At 37.6% G+C, this 21337-nt stretch overlaps 1 protein-coding gene across 1 annotated transcript in view; it reads left to right on the plus strand.

Moving 5' to 3' along the window:
• The window catches only part of cfap58 (cilia and flagella associated protein 58), a 184668-nt gene that overhangs the window by 52349 nt on the left and 110982 nt on the right, over positions 1-21337 (plus strand). Inside the window, 1 exon segment of the mRNA NM_001077556.3 lies at positions 2181-2327. Coding sequence (NP_001071024.3) covers positions 2181-2327 — 147 coding nt within the window.

Raw genomic sequence — 21337 nt, forward strand, 5'->3', positions numbered from 1 at the left:
ATGCATAAATATATTTAAATACACACTTATTCATAGGATATCAAAATAAATAATTTTCAATTATTTTACTTTAAAATCCTTTCAAATTCCTTCAAAATAATTTAAAAGAAAAAATAAATCGAGCAGAGTTTGAAAAATATATTTAATAAAAAAAATTGTTACAATACACACTTAATTGTAAGAGTTTTCTTCCGGAAAGATCCATCAAAGTAATTATTTTAAAACTATTTTACATAACACTTTAAAATAATGGTCCACTAGTTAATGTCATTAAATATATTTACTAATGTCAACAAACTATTACTAATACATCTATTAAGGTATTTATTCTCTATGTTTTCATCCAAAAATGCTAATTAATTTTATGCACAAAACTGGATTATCACATAAAACATGTATGAATAAAGCAGCGTTTCAATCCAACGAATCTAAGAGAACAAAATCGACCCTTACTGATTAACTTGCACCAAATATCAACAGTGAAAACAGAATTTGTTGTGGTAGGAGAAGCTTTTTTTCATTTGATAAATGACTCGCGCCTCAGGCATTAGAGGTAATTGATAATATATAACACTAACACTGAAACGCTTAAGGTGTTATACAATGACTTACAATGCTTCGGTTTCCCCCACAGTCCAAAGACATGCGCTACAGTTGAATTGGATGAACTAAATTGGCCATAGTGTATTAGTGTGTGTGTGTGTGAATGCGAGAGTGTATGTGGGTTTTCCAGTACTGAGTTGCGACTGGAAGGGCGTCCACTGTGTAAAACATATGCTGGAACAGTTGTCGGTTTAGTCCGCTATGCGCAGCTCGTGATAAGTAGAAACTAAGCCAGAGGAAAATTAGTAAATGAACAATAACACTGAACTGTAAAAAAAACCCCAGAAATTCATCTCACATATATTAATCAATACAGTAAAAGTACTTGAGGAGATGGAGTTGTGTCAATAATTTACTGTGAACATCTCGGTTATGAACGTAATTCTCATTTCCCGAATAGGGAACAGAGACGTGTGTCTGGAAGACACTATAGGAGATTACTAGATAACCAATCACTCTGAAGAGTAAGAAAATGGGCCAATGAATGCCAGATGAGTTGGCAGAGCTTGCCTCTGCAGGTGCCAGTGAATAATCATTAACAGAGTATATCAGCTGGTGCTTGTGAAGCCAGCATTCGATTTTTTGCCTACTGAAGAGCCGATTAGAGCCGATACTGGGTTGCCGCTGGAAGGGTATGGGTATGCTGGAATAGTTGGCAGTTCATTTCGCTGTGGGGACCCCTGATAAATAAGGGACAAGGCTGAAGGAAAATGAACTAAATAATTAATTATTTAATAATTAAATAATGAGCAAGTAAATAAATAAAGAATAAAATGTAAATCATATAAAAATAAAAAATAAAAGTAATACATAATTAAATAATAATAAAATATTAAATAAAAATAATAATAAAAATAAGACATCCTGCAATACACAGACTTTGAAAATGAATTAAGCAAGGTTTGAAAAATGAATGAATGAATGAATGAATGGATGAACTTAAAAAAGAAAAACGAAAGCCTTTTAACAAATCAAACCAATAACACATTTGAAAATATTCTTATGTATTTATTTTTTTTATTAATTTTTTAAATGAATGACAGCATCATTACATTTTTCCTCGCTGATGAATGGAAATTTCAAAATAGCCGCATTTATCTATAATAAAAATGTCTTGTGACATTATAAACGCCTGTCGTTTTTGATCACTTGAATAAATCGTTGCTGAAAAGTAATCATTTCCTTCAAAACCAAAGGAAAAAACAGAATCATACAAATCTCAAACATTAATGTCACATCGACACAGCGAAGAAAATGACACTTGGGAGTCTTTAAAGATAAATGAGAGAAGCCTTGAAAACTGAAGTGACAGACTCAAGTGGTAGACGATGTATTTTTCAGACTGTCCTTTGTTGTCAGCTTTCCCTTGATGAGCTGTTCCTGCTACCTGTAGCTTATTATTATTTTTTTTATCTTCACTATACCAAAAAAAAAAGAATAAAAAAAATTAAATAAATAATAATAATAAAAAAATGCGTTTGATTGTGTGTGTTTTTGAGACAGAATGCCCACCTGTCTGCCTTTGTGTCTGTATAAGTTCATTCGATCTCCTACAACCTCCCTGTGTTCACTTCCAGGATCAAAATGCTGAGATGAGACGCAAGGTAAAGATCGTGAACCACATGTTCGAGCAGCTGAAAGATGAAATAACAGCGAAAGAGGTGGCTTTAGACAAGGAGCGCCAGGAGTTCCAGCGTGTCGAGAGAGAGCGGGAAAATCTCAAGGTAACCCATTTCATCCTTGAGCGCTACATGTCTCTTGTTCTCTTTCTTTTGTGTATTTATGGGTTTAGCAGTGTTATGCCTAGTCACTGTCCTCGCTTGGTATGATAGGACACATTTTTTTTGTCGGTGTGCACTGAATGTGAAACTATTCGTGTGTTAATTCTTCTGGGAGTGAAGAGATTCGAATGCACGTGGTGTTTTAACACTATGTGCTTACCTGTGTTGGGTAAGTTGCTTAAAAAAGTAATGAACTACTTATGAAATTATAAAAAAATGTAATTGAATAAAAAAATGTATTTAATTTTTAAAAAATTTTAAAAATTTATAAAAAAAATGTAATTACTTTGATTGAAAAGTAACCTAGTTAATTGATAAGAAATTATTGCAATATAGGCTCATTCTAAAAACGTAGCCCTATATACATTTTCCGAGATCGCAAATTACGTAGCCAGAGTTACGTATGGCTGCAATCCATCTTTAAAACGAACGTTATGAGGCGGTATGATGCCGTTCAGACTGCTTTTTCGCTGTTACCAGTCTATACGTCAGACGATTAAAGACACAAATCGAGTGGAATTGACTGTGACATCGGGGTTCAAGTCCAGTAAAGATTAGTTAAAAAGAAACAGGTAAAACAAAAACAAAAGCCAAAAGGTGGCTGATCGGTCAGTTTGTCAGTCAGTAAGTAAGTCAGTCAGTCAGTCAGTGAATGGCACTCGTGAGAAAATTTGACATCTGAGGAAGCATACAGAGGGGCCCCTGGTGAATTCGGGAAAACAAAAACTGTAAAAAAAACGTAGCTCTTGGAACATATTTGGCGCTCTGCAAAATTGTATATACCGGTGCGTAATCAGAATGAGCCTAGGTTGAATTTATTACTCAACTCAATACTGCAAATCCACATATATCGTTGAAGTCTGAATTAATCGCTCTGCTGAATTATTAGCCCCACTGTATAATTTTTGCTTAAAGGAGAGATTTTTTAACACATTTCTAAACGTAATAGTTTTAATAACATGATGACAGTACATAATAATTTACTAGATATTTTTTAAGATACTAGTGTTCAGCATCATAAAGTGCAATTTAAAGGCTTAACTAGGTTAATTAGGCAAGTTGGGGTCTTAGGCAAGTCATTGTAGAAGGATGGTTTGTTCTTTAGACTATCAAAAAAAATTTGCTCAAGGGGGCTAATAATATTGACCTTAAAATAGTTTTTAAAAAAAAATTTTAAAAAATGCTTTTATTATAGCTAAAACAAATCGAGTAAGACTTTCTCCAGAAGAAGATATATTATAGGAAATGCTGTGAAAATTTCCTTGCTCGGTTAAACTGGTAATTTGCCAAATTATTTAAAATATATATATATATATATAAATAATCACACTCAACTGTATGTCCCAACACATATGTGATAGAAGTGATATTCTTAATTATTTAAATCTATGTCAAACTGCACCTTTCATTTTGTTTTGACAATATTAACGCTTAAATTTGAAACTATATTTAGCAAAACACAAACATATGTTTGTTTCACACATACCAAATAACAGGGGTGCTCAACTCTGTTCCTGGAGATCTACCTTCCTGCAGTGTTCAGCTCCAACACTAATCAAACACACCTGATACAACTAATTAGGACTTGAACTGCACTTGATAATTACAGGCAGGTGTGTTTGATATCGGTTGCAACTGAAATCTGTATGAAGGAAGATCTCCAGGAACAGAGTTTCCCACCCCTGCCATATAATGACACATTTCTAAAACATTTATTGGTTTCTTAAGTATAGACAGCATTAAACATTTTTCAGTGGAAATATTACGTTTTTATGCAAAATAATTGAATAACAAAAGATTGTGTCAACAATCTGTTTACAATTTGAATGAATACCCTATATTGTCATTAACTCAATTTCAATTAATTTATTTTTTCGTACACACATGCAGTTATCTTGCCAAATGTTCTTCTTTACTTGAAAAAATATAATTAATCTTTGAAATATATACTGTAGTATTCTTGGAGTTGATTTCAATATAACTGTTAAATTTATTTAAGGTAAGTACACTCACCGGCCACAGCACAAATCATCTCAGACTGGTTTGTTGAACATGACAATGAGTTCACTGTAATCAAATGGTCTCCACAGTCACCAGATCTCAATTCAAAAGAGCACCTTTAGGATCTGGTGGAACAGGAGATTCGCATCATAGATGTGCAGCCGACAAATTTGCAGCAACTGTGTGATGCTATCATATTCAATATGGACCAAAATTTCTGAGGGATTTTCCAGTAGCTTTTTGATTCTATGTCACGAAGGATTAAGGCAGTTTTGAAGGCAAAAGGGGTCCAACCAGGTACTAGTAAGGTGTACCTAATAAAGTGGCCGGTGAGTGTTTATTATTAGTAACAGTTTTTTTTCTTACAATATTATTATACATCTTGTCGAATGTAATAAAGACCACAAATCCCATGATTCAGCACTACAAAATCTTTGTTTGTTGCGAATATGGGCCCTCTAGTGGAAAAAATCACATAGTGCACCTTTAAGAAAACATCAAGTGTGTTGCTCATCAGTTATTTCTATTATGAAACCACCGCACTTTTGCTTTAATATCAATAAATTTTATTTATTTGTACTCTCATTTTACCTCTTTAGCTGGAGGCTTGATTATTAAAGAGCCTATATTATACATGAAATAGGGTCATATCTTGGTTGTAAGGGTCTCCAACAACAGTTTAATATGCATGCAAGGTCAAAAAACACTTTCGTGGTCTTATAATCTGCATTTATTTTTACCTAATTATCCCAGCGACTCCTGTATGAATCGTCCAGTGATTCATTTGTTCCCAAACCCCTCCTTAGCGCGAAGCTAATCTGCGCTGATTGGACCAATGACAGTCTGTTGCGATTGGTCGACTGCCTTCAGTCAGAGAGTGAAAAGCCAAACAGCTAATCAGCAATATAAAAGTAATCACAGTTCATACACGCTCGATAGTGTAGGCGTGGATTTTAGCTGCCAATGGGTCAATGTAAATACAGACCATGGACTTGAAAATTCAGACGACTAACTATTTTATTGAGCAAAAACTCCAAAAACAGTTGAGGAGATCTCATAGCTTCTCACTCTGCTCTTTTCACAGACACACACACACACACATATTGCACACACACGCACTTAACCCTGCTCGACAACGCGCGCACACACACACACACACACACACACACACACACACACACACACACACACAAAAACACACACCTCCGGACGACAGCTCGCGCACACGCACACACAGACACACACACTACTCCTCGTCCACGGAGCTCCGCGTCGCGTTTTTAACGTGACTTTGCACGCGATAAGAGAATATAGCCAGTTAACCTGATACAGTACACGCGGTTACAAGTAACAAATCACAACTAAATACATTTGCAAGCTAGAGTCAACGAGGCAACTTTAATCGCACGTACTTACACTTGAGAAATGGAGGAAGAAAAATCCATCCTGACGTCCATCAGTAAGTTACTCTTTACTGATCCTTCCTTTAACAAACGCAGATGAAGTATACTTTGTAGCATGTAGTTTCCAGTAGTTTCAAACTGCTTGACTATAATGCTGAGGTTTCATCTTTGGGTAGAGACTCAATATATTCATCTGCAGTGTGACTTCAATCGACCGGCATGTTTGTGTGTGTGTGTTTGTGGGTGTGTGTGTGTGTGTCTGGGTTTCTGCGTCAGAGGGCGGGACCTCAGGTTTGAAATCTCCCGGGTTTGCGCGTGCACGTGAATAACTTGGTTTCGTTCGTACGTCATGGCGAAACACCTAATGAATCGGTATCAAGGCGACTCGTTTGAAGCACTATGAGTCGACTCTTTTATAGATGAATCAACAGTTTTAAACACTGTACACTAACAGATTTAAGCCTTAGCTGGATACTTCACTTCACTTAGAGTTGTGTTACACACTACATGGAGGGGAATTTTCAAAAACCCATAATATGGGCTCTTTAAAGCTCTTTTTTTTTTTTAATCAGACTGGTCATCATCTTTACACATTTGTGGAGCTTGACACGACCAGACGGCATTAGAAAAGTAACCTTGCATTCATCTTTGGAGAGATATTTTTCATAATCCTTTCATTATTACTTTCCAGATCTTTGCGCTTATCAAATACAATGGCATGTCTCATCTTCTCCCTGTCACAAGCTTTCAATATCGCCCTCGCAAAGGATAATATTGGAATATCAAATAGGATTGCACAAAAAAAGGGAAGAGAAATAAAAGAAAAACACAAAAGATCACTCCATATTTTATGACAGAAATATAAATCTGAGTTCAGAGAGGGCTTCGACGCTACGCACTTTCAAATTCAACATCGACATGAAAGACTTAATGAATATGCAATGCTTTTTGGCAGTTATTGGAGTTGTAAATTATACATGACCCTGTTCTGAGGTATAGGCCGGTGGGTGTGGCCAAGGAGAATACTAGTGAGACAGAAAGAGAGAGACTGAATGAATGTAGCATGAATGAAAAAGCAGTCTTATATATGTCTGACTCATGCAACAGCTAATAAACAGAGCTGTTTTAGCTTTAAAGGTGCAATAGTAGGTGATATGCCAAAATGCTGTACTTTAGCAAAAAAGCTTTGAAAACACAGTCCCTCGTCCAAAGCCACGCCTCCTGAAATCAAGAACGGGCACCATAGCAATGACAGTAGTCAACCCAGATTATGTCGTTCGTCAGTTAGAAAACTTCTTTATAATACTTTAGTTTCGAACGAATAGCTGTATTATCTAGCATGTTTTCATTTGTGTAGAAAGCAAAACATGTCATAATGTGCAATATTATATGCATGCATGTTTCGGGCAACTGTAGATATTGCATCCTATACCAGTAGGGTGGTTAAAATCATGGGACATTTTCAGGATAAATAACAAAATGGGTGGGTGAGTGACTGGAGAGGGGTCTGAAATATGGGAGACTTACTACATACAACATACTGCATAAACTTCTACATCGTCTTTTTCTTCTTCTTCTTCTTCATACACTATTTTAAGAAAGCATCACCTCCTCGACCATTCATACAGCAACCACCAAACTTACCCCAAACCTACAAACTATTCTGTATTAAGTTGCTATATCTTTTCCAATTGGTCCGACTTATGTTTTTTTGAAAATTCGGAAAAGTCTCATTGACTTTAGATTGGACCAAACTTTATGACCTCATTACTTTGCACCAGACTCTCATACAGACTTTAGGTTGGGCTTATTTAACTCAGATTACCAATCTGCCAATCACTGATGACCTTTTAACTTACTTGCCACACCCTAGCATCCACTTACAGCACACTAGCAACTGTTCCATAGACTTCCATTATGCAAAAAACAAAAAAAAAACAAACCTGCCATTATCTTTACATTGGACATACTAACAACATACCAATCTATGCTAAAAATATACTAATCCATACAAGAAACATACTAACAAACATGTAGTTATAACGGTTTCAAACCTCTTAAAAACTAATTCAGTGATTTAAGCTGTAAAGCTACTTTAAACTTTTTTTAAGCCACCATAAAGTTTTTCTATGAACTTTTACTTTTCTAGTTCATGAATTACTTTTTAAAAATCTTAACTTCTCAATAATCAGCATCAGCAAGTTTATTTATGTGTTTGGTAATAAATTAGTCAAATGTTTCTACCACCATTATTCTTTCATTCATTTTCCTTCGGCTTGGTCTCTATTTCAGAGATCACCACAGCAGAATGAACCGGCAACTATTCTAAGATATGTTTTACACCGCAGATGCCCTTCCAGCTGCAATCCAGTACTGGGAAACACCCATACACACTCATTCACACACACACACACACACACACACACACACACACACACACACACACACACACACACACACACACACACACACACACACACACACACACACACACATTTACAAACTAAAAGTAAGTTAGTTCAATTCACCTATTCCGTAAGTCTTTGGACTGTGGGGGAAACTGAAGCACATGAACCCATATAAAGACTTGTAGAACATGCAAACTCCACACAGAAATGCCAACTGACCCAGCCGAGATTGGAACCAGCGTTCTTCTTGCTGTAAGGCAACAGTGCTAACCACTGAGCCACTGTCCTAACGAATCACCATTATACTGAATCTTAATAAAGAGGGTCTAAATAATTGCTTGCCAACTTTTTTTTTTTTAAAGATTTATTTTTGGCCTTTTTTGGATTGGACAGTAATGAGACAGGAAGTAAAGTTGGAGAGAGAGAGCAGGGAGTAGGGTTGGGAAATGTCCTCGAGCCGGGATTCAAACTCGGGACATCCTGACGTGCTATTGCACCATATGTCGACACGCTAACCACTAAGCTGTTGCACCAACGATAGCTTGGCAACTTTAACTCCACTTTGTATTGTTTTTTGAACTTTGTTTTAATTTCATTTTATTATTATTGGTTTGACCCTTTTTTATAAAAGTCATATCTACATTATCTGACAACAAATTAAAAAAGTCTTAGACATTATATACAGTTTGAAGTAGTTCCCCAGAGTGGGAAGTGACATTACTAACTAAAATCACTTATAAGATCCAACTGTTTGTGTATAATCATAATGGTAAGTCTTTAAATTATGCTTTAAAAATAAAAATGCATTAGCACTTTTTTAAATGCCTCTAGTCGTAAATGATGAACTTTTTAAATACATCTAAATGCAGGTTTAATTATACATTTATATAATGACATGAAACTACGCTATTGTCACATGTGCACTTTTATTTGATTGCAGAGTCAAAGGCAATTAATTTGTAGATTGTTAATCATTTAATAGTTATTGAGTTCATACAGGGTATTTTTGGCTGTTAATATTCTTTTTGCAATTGTATAATATTTTTAATATACTTTTTTATTCACATGCAGTGCTAGGTTTTAATAAGTATTCATTATTCTTTTTTTTTGTATTGTGTATGTACATGGGCAGTGAATGCATGGATATCACAGAATCTTCCATAATTAATTTTTTCTTCGGCTTAGTCTCTATTTCAGAGGTCACCACAGTGGACTGAACCACCAACTATTCCATCATTCAATATGTTTTACGCTTAACCCAGTATTGGGAAACAACCATACACACACAAACACACACACACACACACACGCACACGCACACACATACACTACGACAAATTTAGTTAATTCAATACACTTAATGTGCATGTTTGATAAATGTGTTTTGATTGTTAGGAAACTGGAGCACTCGGAAAAAAACCCATGGGAACATGCGGAGAATGTTTAAGTGGATTGAACATCCTGTAAAGGGCCCCTCCATACACCCGGCGCAGTTCACATGGGGCTTGACGTGTGGGGATGACGCGATTTTCATAGCAGCGTCAGCCAAAGAAATTAGTCAGCAATAGGCCACTGTCCGAGCTGGTGTATTTGCATACAGTGATCTGATTGGCTGATACTTCTGTTGGCTCTTGAAAAGTTAAGCAAGTCCCAACTTCTGCAGCGAGCAACCCCACTGAAGCGGCACAGACAGATCCACAATGCAGTTCAGCAACGCTCGACATCACCCATTCAAAGTGAATGGAAAGCGTTGAAGCTGACGCCCTGTGTGAATGGGGCGTATGGTGCAAGACTGTTTTGTGTGATTTGTTGCTTTTGCTTTTGTTGATTTTGAGATCAGAGCAACATTATTTTTTACATTTTGCACCACGTTGTTTAAATAGCAAATTCATTTGCGCCACTTTGTAGACTCATGGGTGTGCCGGTCTAGAAAGGAGATGTATTAAGGCGCATTGTTGGTGCTTTGCTGTTTTGAGGAACTGAAATAGACCGCGCTGTTGACCAACTGAAAGCAGATCTTAAGTCTAGCACAGGGCACGTTAGTTGTTAGTTGCGCCTATGCATCCAAACGCTTACTCATTGCTCAATACACACATAATGTACAGCAATACACACATATCTGTTCATGCGAAAACAATTAAAGGATTAAAATGTTACAAAAATTATTATTTTCTACATAAATATAAAAACCACTGTCTCCATTCCAGGGGGCTTTTTCCATTTATTGATGACAGTTTACTTTTGTACAATATTATTATTATTAGTAGGAGTATTTATTTTATGCATATTATAATTGTTGTAATAAAAACAATTCTCAAGAGTTCATACTCAGCTGATGATTGATTATAAAGCTTGTTTGGCATGCTGTCCCGGGAGAGAGCCCTGAGCTCATAAGAGCCTCGGTGCAAGACAAAAGGGCGTTTGAGCTCAGGTAGATCTCGAGAACTCCCCTTCTGAAGTAGCTAATGAACACATAGGGATTGCTCTTAAAAGATAACTACTTACTACTTGCATGAGACTGATTCCTGTGACGCCCCAGGGACAGATGAGTCTTCGCTGAGGCCCAGCCTCCGCCGCTGAGACTGCAGCTCTGCACAATACATTTGGCCAGAGGAAAAATTTAATTGGTCGTGCCCAACTGAGTTTGGTTTCTCTCAAGGTTTTTTTTCTTCACTTTCGCCAATTGGTGAAGTTTTTTTTCACTCTCCGCTGTCGCCAATAGCTTGCATGGTGTAGGATCTGTAGGTCTGCGCATCGATGAATTGATGAACCCTCGGTAGTGATTATTAAACCACACTGAACTGAGCTGAACTGAACTTAAACACTAAATACTGAACTACACTGTTCCAATTTACTATAACTTTTTATGTGAAGCTGCTTTGACACAATCTACATTGTAAAAGCGCTATACAAATAAAGGTGAATTGAATTGAATTAAATACTCACCATCTTGATAAGGAGAAGAAGTAGGAAGGGGTGATTCTTCTAAATGAAGATAATTGGATAATGATGGGCCAGCCGCAAGCAACCACAAACACGTGATCCTCTCAAAGTTAGTTTATAAATAAACTTCACTTAAATTTGTCCACCTGTCAGGTTTTGGAGACATTTGCATCACCATATGGGGCATAAAAATAGGACGTGAGATTGGATATATCTCATATAATTCATTCATTTTTTTTCTTATTGGCCTTTATTAATCCGGGGTCGCCACAGTGGAATGAACCGCCAACCTATCCAGCAAGTTTTTACACAGCGGATGCCCTTCCAGCCGCAACCCATCTCTGGGAAACATCCACACACATTCACACACACACTCATAGACGACGGACAATTTAGCCTACCCAATTTACCTGTACCGCATATCTTTGGACTGTGGGGGAAACCGGAGCACCCAGAGGAAACCCACGCGAATGCAGGGAGAACATTCAAACTACACTCAGAAACGCCAACTGAGTCGAGGCTCGAACCAGCGACCCAGCGACCCTCTTGCTGTGAGGCGACAGCACTACCTACTGCACCACTGCTTTGCCCTTCATGTAATTCATTTGCTGGAAATTAAAACTGAATTTAGAAATAGTTTCAAAACAAATCTTTCTGCTTAACAAACTAAATTAATTATGTAGGCTCATGAATGTCTTAAGTTAAGTGCATACAACACTGTTTCCTTATCCACAAAAGTAAAGTAGTAAACTAAAGAGTAAAAGGAAAGAGAAAGTAAAGAGGCCGAATGGAGGAGGCTCGTTCTTTAAGATGGTCTGTTTAACTGTTTTCTCGCTAGTTTAGTTTTTCCACTTACAAAGTCCACCATGTACACAGCAAATGCACCATCGCCTGAAGCAATTGACTCTTAAAGGGAATGTGAGATGAGAATCTGATTAGTTTAATGTATGTTATGCTCAAAACACACCCAAAACTCATTAAGAGAATAAGCACAACTCTGTTAGACCATGTGTCAGGCGCAGAGCATATTTTCTTATCTTTAAAACAGCAAAAGTGGATTTAGACATGCCCTTAATGCTTTTGCGCCATGCACTTTAGACTTTGTGCCTAGATCATTAAAATAGAGCCCAAAACAATTAATTTGGTGTCCTAAAAATTTTAAGAATTGTGTTATTTCACATCATTTTAAGTAAGCAGTTTAAACATACAACAAAACAATTTTTTTGAGTGTATTCTAGTGTTAACCCTGGAAAGTTATTTGGAAACAAACCAGCATAAAATCATAGATGCCTGGACCTCATTGTATGTTAATATCCAATAGAGTCACTCCATCCACCTAAACAGATTGTTTCATAGGAGTGTGGAGCAGTGGTCTGAACAGATGGTTTCAGACTGGAAGGTTCCTCTACTCATGGGGTGGAGGGTTGTGGAGTTCTGGATGACAAGAGTGGAAAATTTCAACTCACAGATCAAAGACTGTCTCCAAACTAAATAGATCCACAAAAAAACCCAGACAGTCGGTTTTGACGAATCCAGTCAAATGCTCTTAAGCACTCTTTCCTGGTATCTGACTGCGATAAGCTCTCTCCGAGATCCTTAAAGTCTCATTTTGGGTGAAATATGCTCTTTGCATTAGAAAGGAGCTTGACAGAAAGATTCATTAATAAAAAAGAAAATGGGTCTCGGGGGCTGGTGGGCAGAGACCCAACTTGAGCAGCTTTCCCAGCAGGCCACAGGAGGTGCTGTCTGGAGCCCTGACTGCTTCTCAGGAAGCAACACGCTCTGATGTTCACCTTTCCTTTGAACCACAAACCGAACAAGGAAGACACCCAGTGTAAGAGAAAAAGAGAGAGGAGACCTGAAACTATAAAGCTGGGTAGCCATTCAATTTTGATTCCGATTCACAAGTTCACAGATTGATTCTATTCTCATTTTGATTCAGTGAATTTAGGTTTAATACAAAAGCTATATTTCTAAATATGTTAAGTGAACAGGTTTCTCGTGTACATGGTTATTATTCTCGTAGTCAAAATCACTGTGCCTCATATGCATTGCTGTGAAAAATGGGTTCTAGCCTCAACCCATTCCTGGGAAACATCCACACACACACACACACACACACACTACGGACAATTTAGCCTACCCAATTCACCTGTACCGCATGTCTTTGGACTGTGGGGGAAACCGGAGCACCCGGAGGAATCCCACGCGAACGTAGGGAGAACATGAAAACTCCGCACAGAAATGCCAACTGAGCCAAGGTTCGAACCAGCGACCTTCTTGCTCCTTCTTGCGACCTTCCTACTGCGCCACTGCATCGCCTTTTTTGCTAGCAATTTAGGTAACACTTTATTTTGATGGTCCATTTGAGTATTAGTAGACTGTCTGCTTAATGTGTTGATACTGCTCCTTCAACAGACATTTAACTGATTATAAGAAACGTTGCATGTACATGTCAACTTACACTCACCCTAACCCCAGCCTTACAATCTACTTATAATCTAATCAGAATTAGTTGTCATGTAGATGCAATGCAACTTCAATTCAACAAACAGACTATCAAAATAAAGTGTGGCTAGCAGTTTACGAGCAATTTAATCCTCTGAGGTCGACAGATCACCATGGTGTGTTTAGCATCTCTTTTTTTCTTATCAGTGCCAAAGACACTAAGTGTCACACAAATAAATGTTATACACCAATGGAATCTGTTAGGTGTATAATTTTTTAATGTACACTCACAATAACCACAAAAGTGTGTGCTTTTGCAAAGTAAGGGAAGTAAAAGGTGTGCAGGTTCTTTCTTTTGTCTCTCTGCGAACTGTTTTTAGAAGCACATCACTAAAATACACTGAAACTCCGCAAAAACAAAACACACGGACATGAACATGAACATATATCTATAGAAAGCTTAAAGTGTCTTCTTTTAAATGCAGAGAGTGCAAGTTGAAAACAAATATTGCTTGATAAAGTAATCAGTATGAAACCAACACTATGTCTAGTTTCTCAGTCTGAGATACAAGCTACTTTGTTTTTACAATCGTCCACATGAGACGCACAGCAACATAGAAATTGTGGTCAGACAAAAACAGTGGAATCTCTACGAACACATTAAAGATATACATGAGAGACATACCTGCGTAAAGCTTGGAAACTGCACTTTCCAACTCCTTAAAAAAAAAAAAAACGTTGTCTCGCTTGACAGTCCGCAGAATTTTCCCAGCAAAGCACGCATCATGCCAGCTCTTCCGGTGTCCGCCATTAACACAAATGATGACGGTAGCTGCTACTTGTGCACGCCCAAAAACAAACAGCGCACAGGCTAGAAAGGTCATTTCATTTGTATTCTCAGGAATAAATTGGACTCATTTGACCTCCCATCGTGATCTGATGCTGCTTTATTCAGAATGTGTCGCATGTTATTCGTGTTATTAGTTTGTAGGCTTAATAATATTGGCTAATAATAATATTACATATATAAAAATACATATTTTTAGATTATTAAATAATTAGATATTATTATATTAGTTGAACATGATTGAGTTTTTTGTGCCCAACCCTGAAGCAATAGGAAACTTTACAAAAGAAAAGTGTGGCAACCTGAAACTCTCAACATAATCTTTGGCGAGCGTGCGCGCATCACCCCTGCTAATCAAAGTAAGGACCTATCTTTGTTTAGATTCCTAGACTAATGAAGGACAGCCACAGAGAACAGTAGAAAAAGACCAATCATCATCAAGAACAGAAGAGTACTTGCAATTACTTCCAGAGGACCAGATTTTCAGACGAGATAATTTGGTAAACAGTCAACCTCTTCACGTACTTGCATGCAGCTATTTATACTCATGAAGACTGAGTCATAAAATCCTGCACATTCTGCGGCAAAAATAGATGACATTATTACTTAACGTGTACTTAAATATGAAAGTACTCGGGTAAGGTAAATGCATGGCTTCAGGGGTAGGTTTAGTGAGAACACTTACTGTAACTGTTACCCAGTTTATATAATGACTTTAAGTACTGTACATTGTGTGCATATGTGAAACAAGACCTGAAATAAAGTGCCACCTTGACTTGCATTCTTTTTTTATTCCTTTCTGAACATCTGTAAGTGTTTTTTAAGGGAAAATTGGTGTTATTTTACACTTACATGCACTTGCAGTAGGCTATTATAGTTTGGTCGATAGACGATTCCATCGTCCATCGCTGATGGCTGATAGACATCATGAAACTGAGTCGGCATCGCGATCCTCCAACCTGCCTCCTTTGCAGCAGCAACTCGCTTGCGAAAAATACACATGGCTTCATTTACACTTATACATCTTAGTCCTAAAATGGCATTTTAGAACAAAAATGATCCACATCCATATTGGCGTTTGATTTATACACATCACGTGACCACACACACACAAACTCTGTCATGCGCTGCAACGTCTGAGCTCCAGCAGTCAGCCCAGAGAGCCGTGCACGTCGGACAGTTTATCAAGGATGTACCGCTGGATCGTGTCTAACTAAAGTTGTTAAACGTGCTATAACTAATTAATCTTGTCTCTATGGAACAACTCTTGTGTCTTTTGAATCTATCAGCTAACGTGTCACTGTGACAGTACACTGCTTCAATTTTTTGCTTTCACGCTTGTAAAAATCAGACGAGGGCTTTACTTTTTCTACTTTTTAAAACTGCCAGTTGGGTTTAGGGAATCGGTGCTTTTTAAAACATTATGGATTGGGTTGAGGGGAGGAGGAGGGTGGGTCAGTCAATCAGTCAGTCAGTCAGTCAGTCAGTCAGTTGACAGCAGCGTCTGATGGATTTACGCGAAAACAGCAGGCACAAATGGTATTCGCAAGCGAAATATGAGATCTCAAAAAGTGTACACAGCAGGATTCTCGAAAAAATAAAAACTGCAAAAAAAAGTACCTCTTGGGACTTATTTGGCACTCTCCAGAAATGTATATAGGGGTACATTTTTTTTAGAATTAGCCTGGGTTGATTACTTTAAGATCGATCTGCCAACCCCTAATTATCTTAAAATTTTGTCTTCACTGTCTTTTTTTTATCAAAAAAAATCTAAAAAAGGCCTCAGGTCAATGCATGCCTTGAAATTAAACAGCTAAACTAGATTAAAATGACCTCATAGATGCCAAACTAAATGTTTAAATGTACTAAATGCATGTGCAGTTAAACTGACTATGAAGAAACTATTTGAACTTCTTTCCCCCCTTTTTAATATTCTTTTCAGTGGATAGTAAAGTTTCTGATGTTCATTGCTGAACGGAATGTGGTGACAGAACATTCATTGTTACAAAGGCTGGGACAGTTTTAATATTGCTTTAGCAATGCCATTTTATCTGTCTGAAAGAGATAGGAAACATTACAATAAAACACTGAAAGTGACTGCATAATCAACAGACAGTTTTTATATAATTGCTTCTTTAATTGCTAGAAGTGTTCAGTCGCTGTATAAAAATTCACATGTTGCCATGTGAATAGCGCTGCATGAAAACCAGACTGTGTAATCCAAGTCTAATTTTTTTCCCAGGCATCACTTTACAAATATAGAGCAAAAGGAACTTAAATAGACTGATGGGAAAGAAAATGGCAGCAAAGAAGATCGACAAACAACTAGAGAGAAAGAACGAGAGGGAGAAATGATGAACAAAAGCAATCTTTCATGTTTGGAGGTGCCGCGGGGACGTGCTGCAGAAAACTTTAAATTGATAGGGAGTTCACTGTAGGCTTATGTAACCCTCTCTGGCATTTCCTTTCTTTCACCTTCATTCATTTGTTTTCTTGTTTTTTTGGGTGAGCCTGTGTCTCACCCTTTGCCTTTTGTACTCTAAAGCATACAGGTGCCCCAGAGCTGCAATTTGCCTCTGCTTTCTTGTCTGGTTCTTCTGCCTTCTCCTTCCTGTTTCCCAGCACTTCTCAAGTCAAAACCGTCATTCGTTACACTCTTTAACAAGAGGAAGAAAGATCCAGAACATCTGAATCAAGGCAGGCTCTGCATTCAAAAACCTTGAGAGTGCTCTTAGAGCTAGCATGTGCTTTAACTAATTATGAGTAGTGTTGCTAAGTTGCTTTTCCATTGCGTAGTATGGTATAGTTCTTCGCGGCTCAGCTCTGTTTAGTTTAGTTTTGCCATAGACTGTAGAAGATACTAGACATGTCACTCGAATAGTTTTAAATGACCCTGCGTGCCTCGTGTTTTTGCCATTGAGCTGTGTGCCTGCAGTCAGGGGCGGACTGGGACAAAAATTCAGCCCTGGCACTGTTGCCACACCAGCCCACATTAACACACCGACACAGCCCCACCCACGGACACGCACATTCACAATTTATTTTGGTGTAAAGATGGTAAAATAATATGACATTCTTGCCAGATTTTGATTATGTCCGGATAACCTTGGCTTGGGTCGGCCCATCTTGAAACCAGGCGGCAGTTGCCGATTGGGCCAAATGCTTAACATTTATTATTATTATTTTTATTATCATCCTCATAATATCACATCTAGCAACAGATAAAAGCTGTCTGCACTTAAAAACAATACATATTAAAAAAAAAAAACTGACCGGCCCACACTTAAAAATTGCTCCGGCCCTTCTGGCATTTGCCAGATGGCCAGTCCGCCCCTGCCTGCAGTTGAAAAAAGTCAACTCAGTCGCTTCTTTTTCATTCTCCAATCAAATGATTTAGCTGGAAAAATAGCTCTCTGCAACTCTCACGGTTGCTCACTGAAGCTAAGCAAGGCAGAGCCCGATCAGTACCTGGATGGGAGACCACATGCGAAAGCTAGGTTGCCGTCGGAAGTGGTGTTAGTGAGACCAGCAGGGGGCACCCACCTGTGGTCTGTGTGGGTCCTACCACCCCAGTATATTGATAAGGACTCTATACTGCTTAGTGGGTGCCGTCTTTTGGATGAGATGTTAAACCAAGGTCCTGACTTTGTGGTCATTAAAAATCCCAAGATGTCCTGAAAAAGAGTTTAACGCCATCCTGGCCAAATTTGCCCACTGTCCGTCATGGCCTCCTAACCCTCCCTATATCATAATTGCCTTCATCACTTTGTCTCCTCTCCACCAATCAGCTGGTGTGTAGTGTGTGGTCTGGCATAGTAGTCTGCTGTCGAGTCATCCAGGTGGATGTAGCACACTGGTGGTGGATGAGGAGATTCCCCCCAAAAATGTGTAAAGCAATTTAAGTGTCCAGAAAAGCACTTTATAATTGTAAAGAATTATTATTATTATTATTATTATTATTATTATTATTATTATTATTAGTCAAAGTCAAAGTCAAAGTCAGCTTTATTGTCAATTCAGCCACATGTACAAGACATACAGAGAATCGAAATTGCGTTACTCTCAGAACCAAGGTGCTTAACATTAATATAAAATATATATATATAAAAAATAGTAGAGTTTAAGAAAAAAAGAAAATTTACAGTATATACATTGCACATAAATGTGGTCTAAAAATATACATATGTAATAAAAATTGTAAACAATACAGTGACATTAAGGGCATATAGCAATGAGTGCAGAGTAAACCAGAGTTGTGCAGATAAAAAAAAAAACAGTATAGTGCAAAAAGAACTTGTAAACATGATAATTGTGATAAAGTGACAGTGACATGACATTATTATTACAGAGCCTTTTAAAGATAGAGGAGAGAATATCAAGTTACCTGTTTTAAAGGAGCTGTTTCGGGTTACCTGGAGCTGTATGATTGCTAAATTTTTTAATATATATATATATATATATATATATATATTACAATTATAACAGTATCAACAGCAGCACTCATGCACTGTACGCAGCTGATTCAGTCGTTGCCTAGTAACGTAAAACGTGCACTGTACTTATTTTTATGGTATGGGCCTTTCATTTTCAGAACGAAAAAGCGTGTTTGGTGTAATCGGCCCTTTAAAGCTTCTTAACAGACATTTTACATTAAAACTAACATGGCTGAAATGCTGGATCTGTGAGAGAGCAAGTACGGTTTTGAGAACCACTCATCACTGCATTGTTAATTTTCCAAACGATGCATTGTACTATGGTAGCTCAGTTTGGGAAACATATTCCAGATGAGTACCATTTCAAGAGTTCACACTTAGATAATGCTTGATAATATTAGGAGATTTGGCATGCTTTCCCGGGTGGGAACCCTGAGCTTGGAGGTTATTGAGCCTAAGGCTCCCACCTGGTTAATGAAAATGTAAGAGAGCACAAAATCAGGTAGTTCTCAAGAGCTCCCTAAATCTTCGGCCTATTTCTTGATTATCAAGGGGCAGCCCTTGTGGAATAAACCATCAACCACACCAGCGAATACCCACAAGGTGAAAGCTCAGTACAAAAGTGCTCATATACTGTTTCTATTGGTTTATTTAATTCAGTGATGTTGCATGTCTTTGGACTGTTGGAAAAAAAACGGAGTACCCGGCGGAAACCCACACGAGCAAGGGGAGAACTAGTAAACTCCATGCAGAAATGCCAACTGGCCGAGCTGGGACTTGAACCAGAGACGTTCTTGCTGTAAGGCAACAGTGCTAGCCACTGAGCCACTGTTTGGCCCAATACTGGATTAACCTAGAAAGAGGAGGAGGGAGATGGGTGGATGGCAAGGTTCTTCAAAAATGAAGATAAGGAAGTAGAGTAAGATGGATTATTTATGTTGAGTTTGGAATGAACTGATTGGCTTGCTTATGTTTACAGATGAGGGACCAGCTACGATCAATCATATCACATGCTTCTCTTGAAAATAGTTTGGAAACTTTACTTAAAGTTAATGGGGTTAATTCTACAGTTGCACCACATTATTATTATTTTCTTTCCATTTCAGGCCTTCCTATTGAACTGTTCCTACCAATGAGAGAAATTCTATCTACATATACTGTAGAATTTATGTTGCTTGGGTTAGTGCAGAAGTTCTCCAGTAATGTATTACATGCCCATGCTGTTTTTACCCTATTCGGAAGGGCCATGAATATTAATAAACTCTGCTCTGATTTGCTGATTAACCTTGTAATTCGTCTTTCCTGTATTTGGCATTCTGACAAGCTGTGATGAGATGGGATGCTCCTTACTGCGTTACTCCAGAGCTGTCCTGCTTTCAAAATAAGAGTCCCACATAGAAAAAATAATGAGCTTTGTTAAAAGTAGAACATGTATTGTTGTTATCACACTGGGAAACATTCTGACCAATCAAACACTAAAGGGGAGATATGTCACAGTCTGTGTTTTGTTCTGATTTGCATAATTTTCAGTAGTCCTTTGCTAAAATGAGATTTGTATGAGGAGGAGTATGCATTGGTGTTTGTGGCTAAAGGTATGCCATTTCCATCAACAATGCACTGGTAAATACAGTCCTTTATTCAATGGCAGCTTTAAATCTTCACTACATACAGGTTAAAAAACTCAAATATACCTGGAAAACACAATCATGAAACAAAACATTATCATGTAACCTTTATTGCATTAGTATAATTTAGCTGCTTTCTTAACACTTTGCATTTTCATATGGAATATTTTTAAAGCCCTGCCAACATAGGAAGCCATATGTTTGATTTTTCAAAATGTCTCCAGTGTGCTTCTGCCTCTGTGCTTTGAGGAATATGTAATTGAGCTTTAAGTGGTTGGAAGCCTTTTAGTATGTCGTTAACAGTCATTTCTGTTTTTAGTCTCTCCTTCATAATGCTTTTTTTTGTATGTGTCATTTGCCCCTTGCTTCAGACGGAAGGCCACTGAATGTGAGAGATTCATTATTCAATAAAGTTGTCGGCCACATGCAGATGGAGGGAGGCAGGGGAACATGCCATTTGACCATTTTCTCATAAAAACTTAATTCATCTCATTTATTATTCTTACGGGTATGTCTCTTGGTTAGTCTTGAGTTTATGCCTATAATGAACTGTGAAGGAAAAAGTGGAACGCAAGGAAATGTTCTGTTCGACAAGCTCGAGGCTAATTTGGTGATTTGACCAACTGAACCCAAATTTTGGATGGCTAGAGATTGACAAATAAATCAACAAATATAATTTATTTCCAATGGCATTCAAAATTATGAGAAAATTGTAAATTATTAGCATTCTTAGAGCTTAGAAATGATTTTGAGCAAGAATGAAGGGTAAATGTTTGAAAAAATATATAACTAAAGTCTTGATACAAAAAACGCACTCAATGTGTTAAGGTAAACAATACATTTTA

This window comes from Danio rerio, chromosome 1, assembly GCF_049306965.1.
Source record: "Danio rerio strain Tuebingen ecotype United States chromosome 1, GRCz12tu, whole genome shotgun sequence".
Lineage (NCBI taxonomy): Eukaryota > Metazoa > Chordata > Actinopteri > Cypriniformes > Danionidae > Danio > Danio rerio.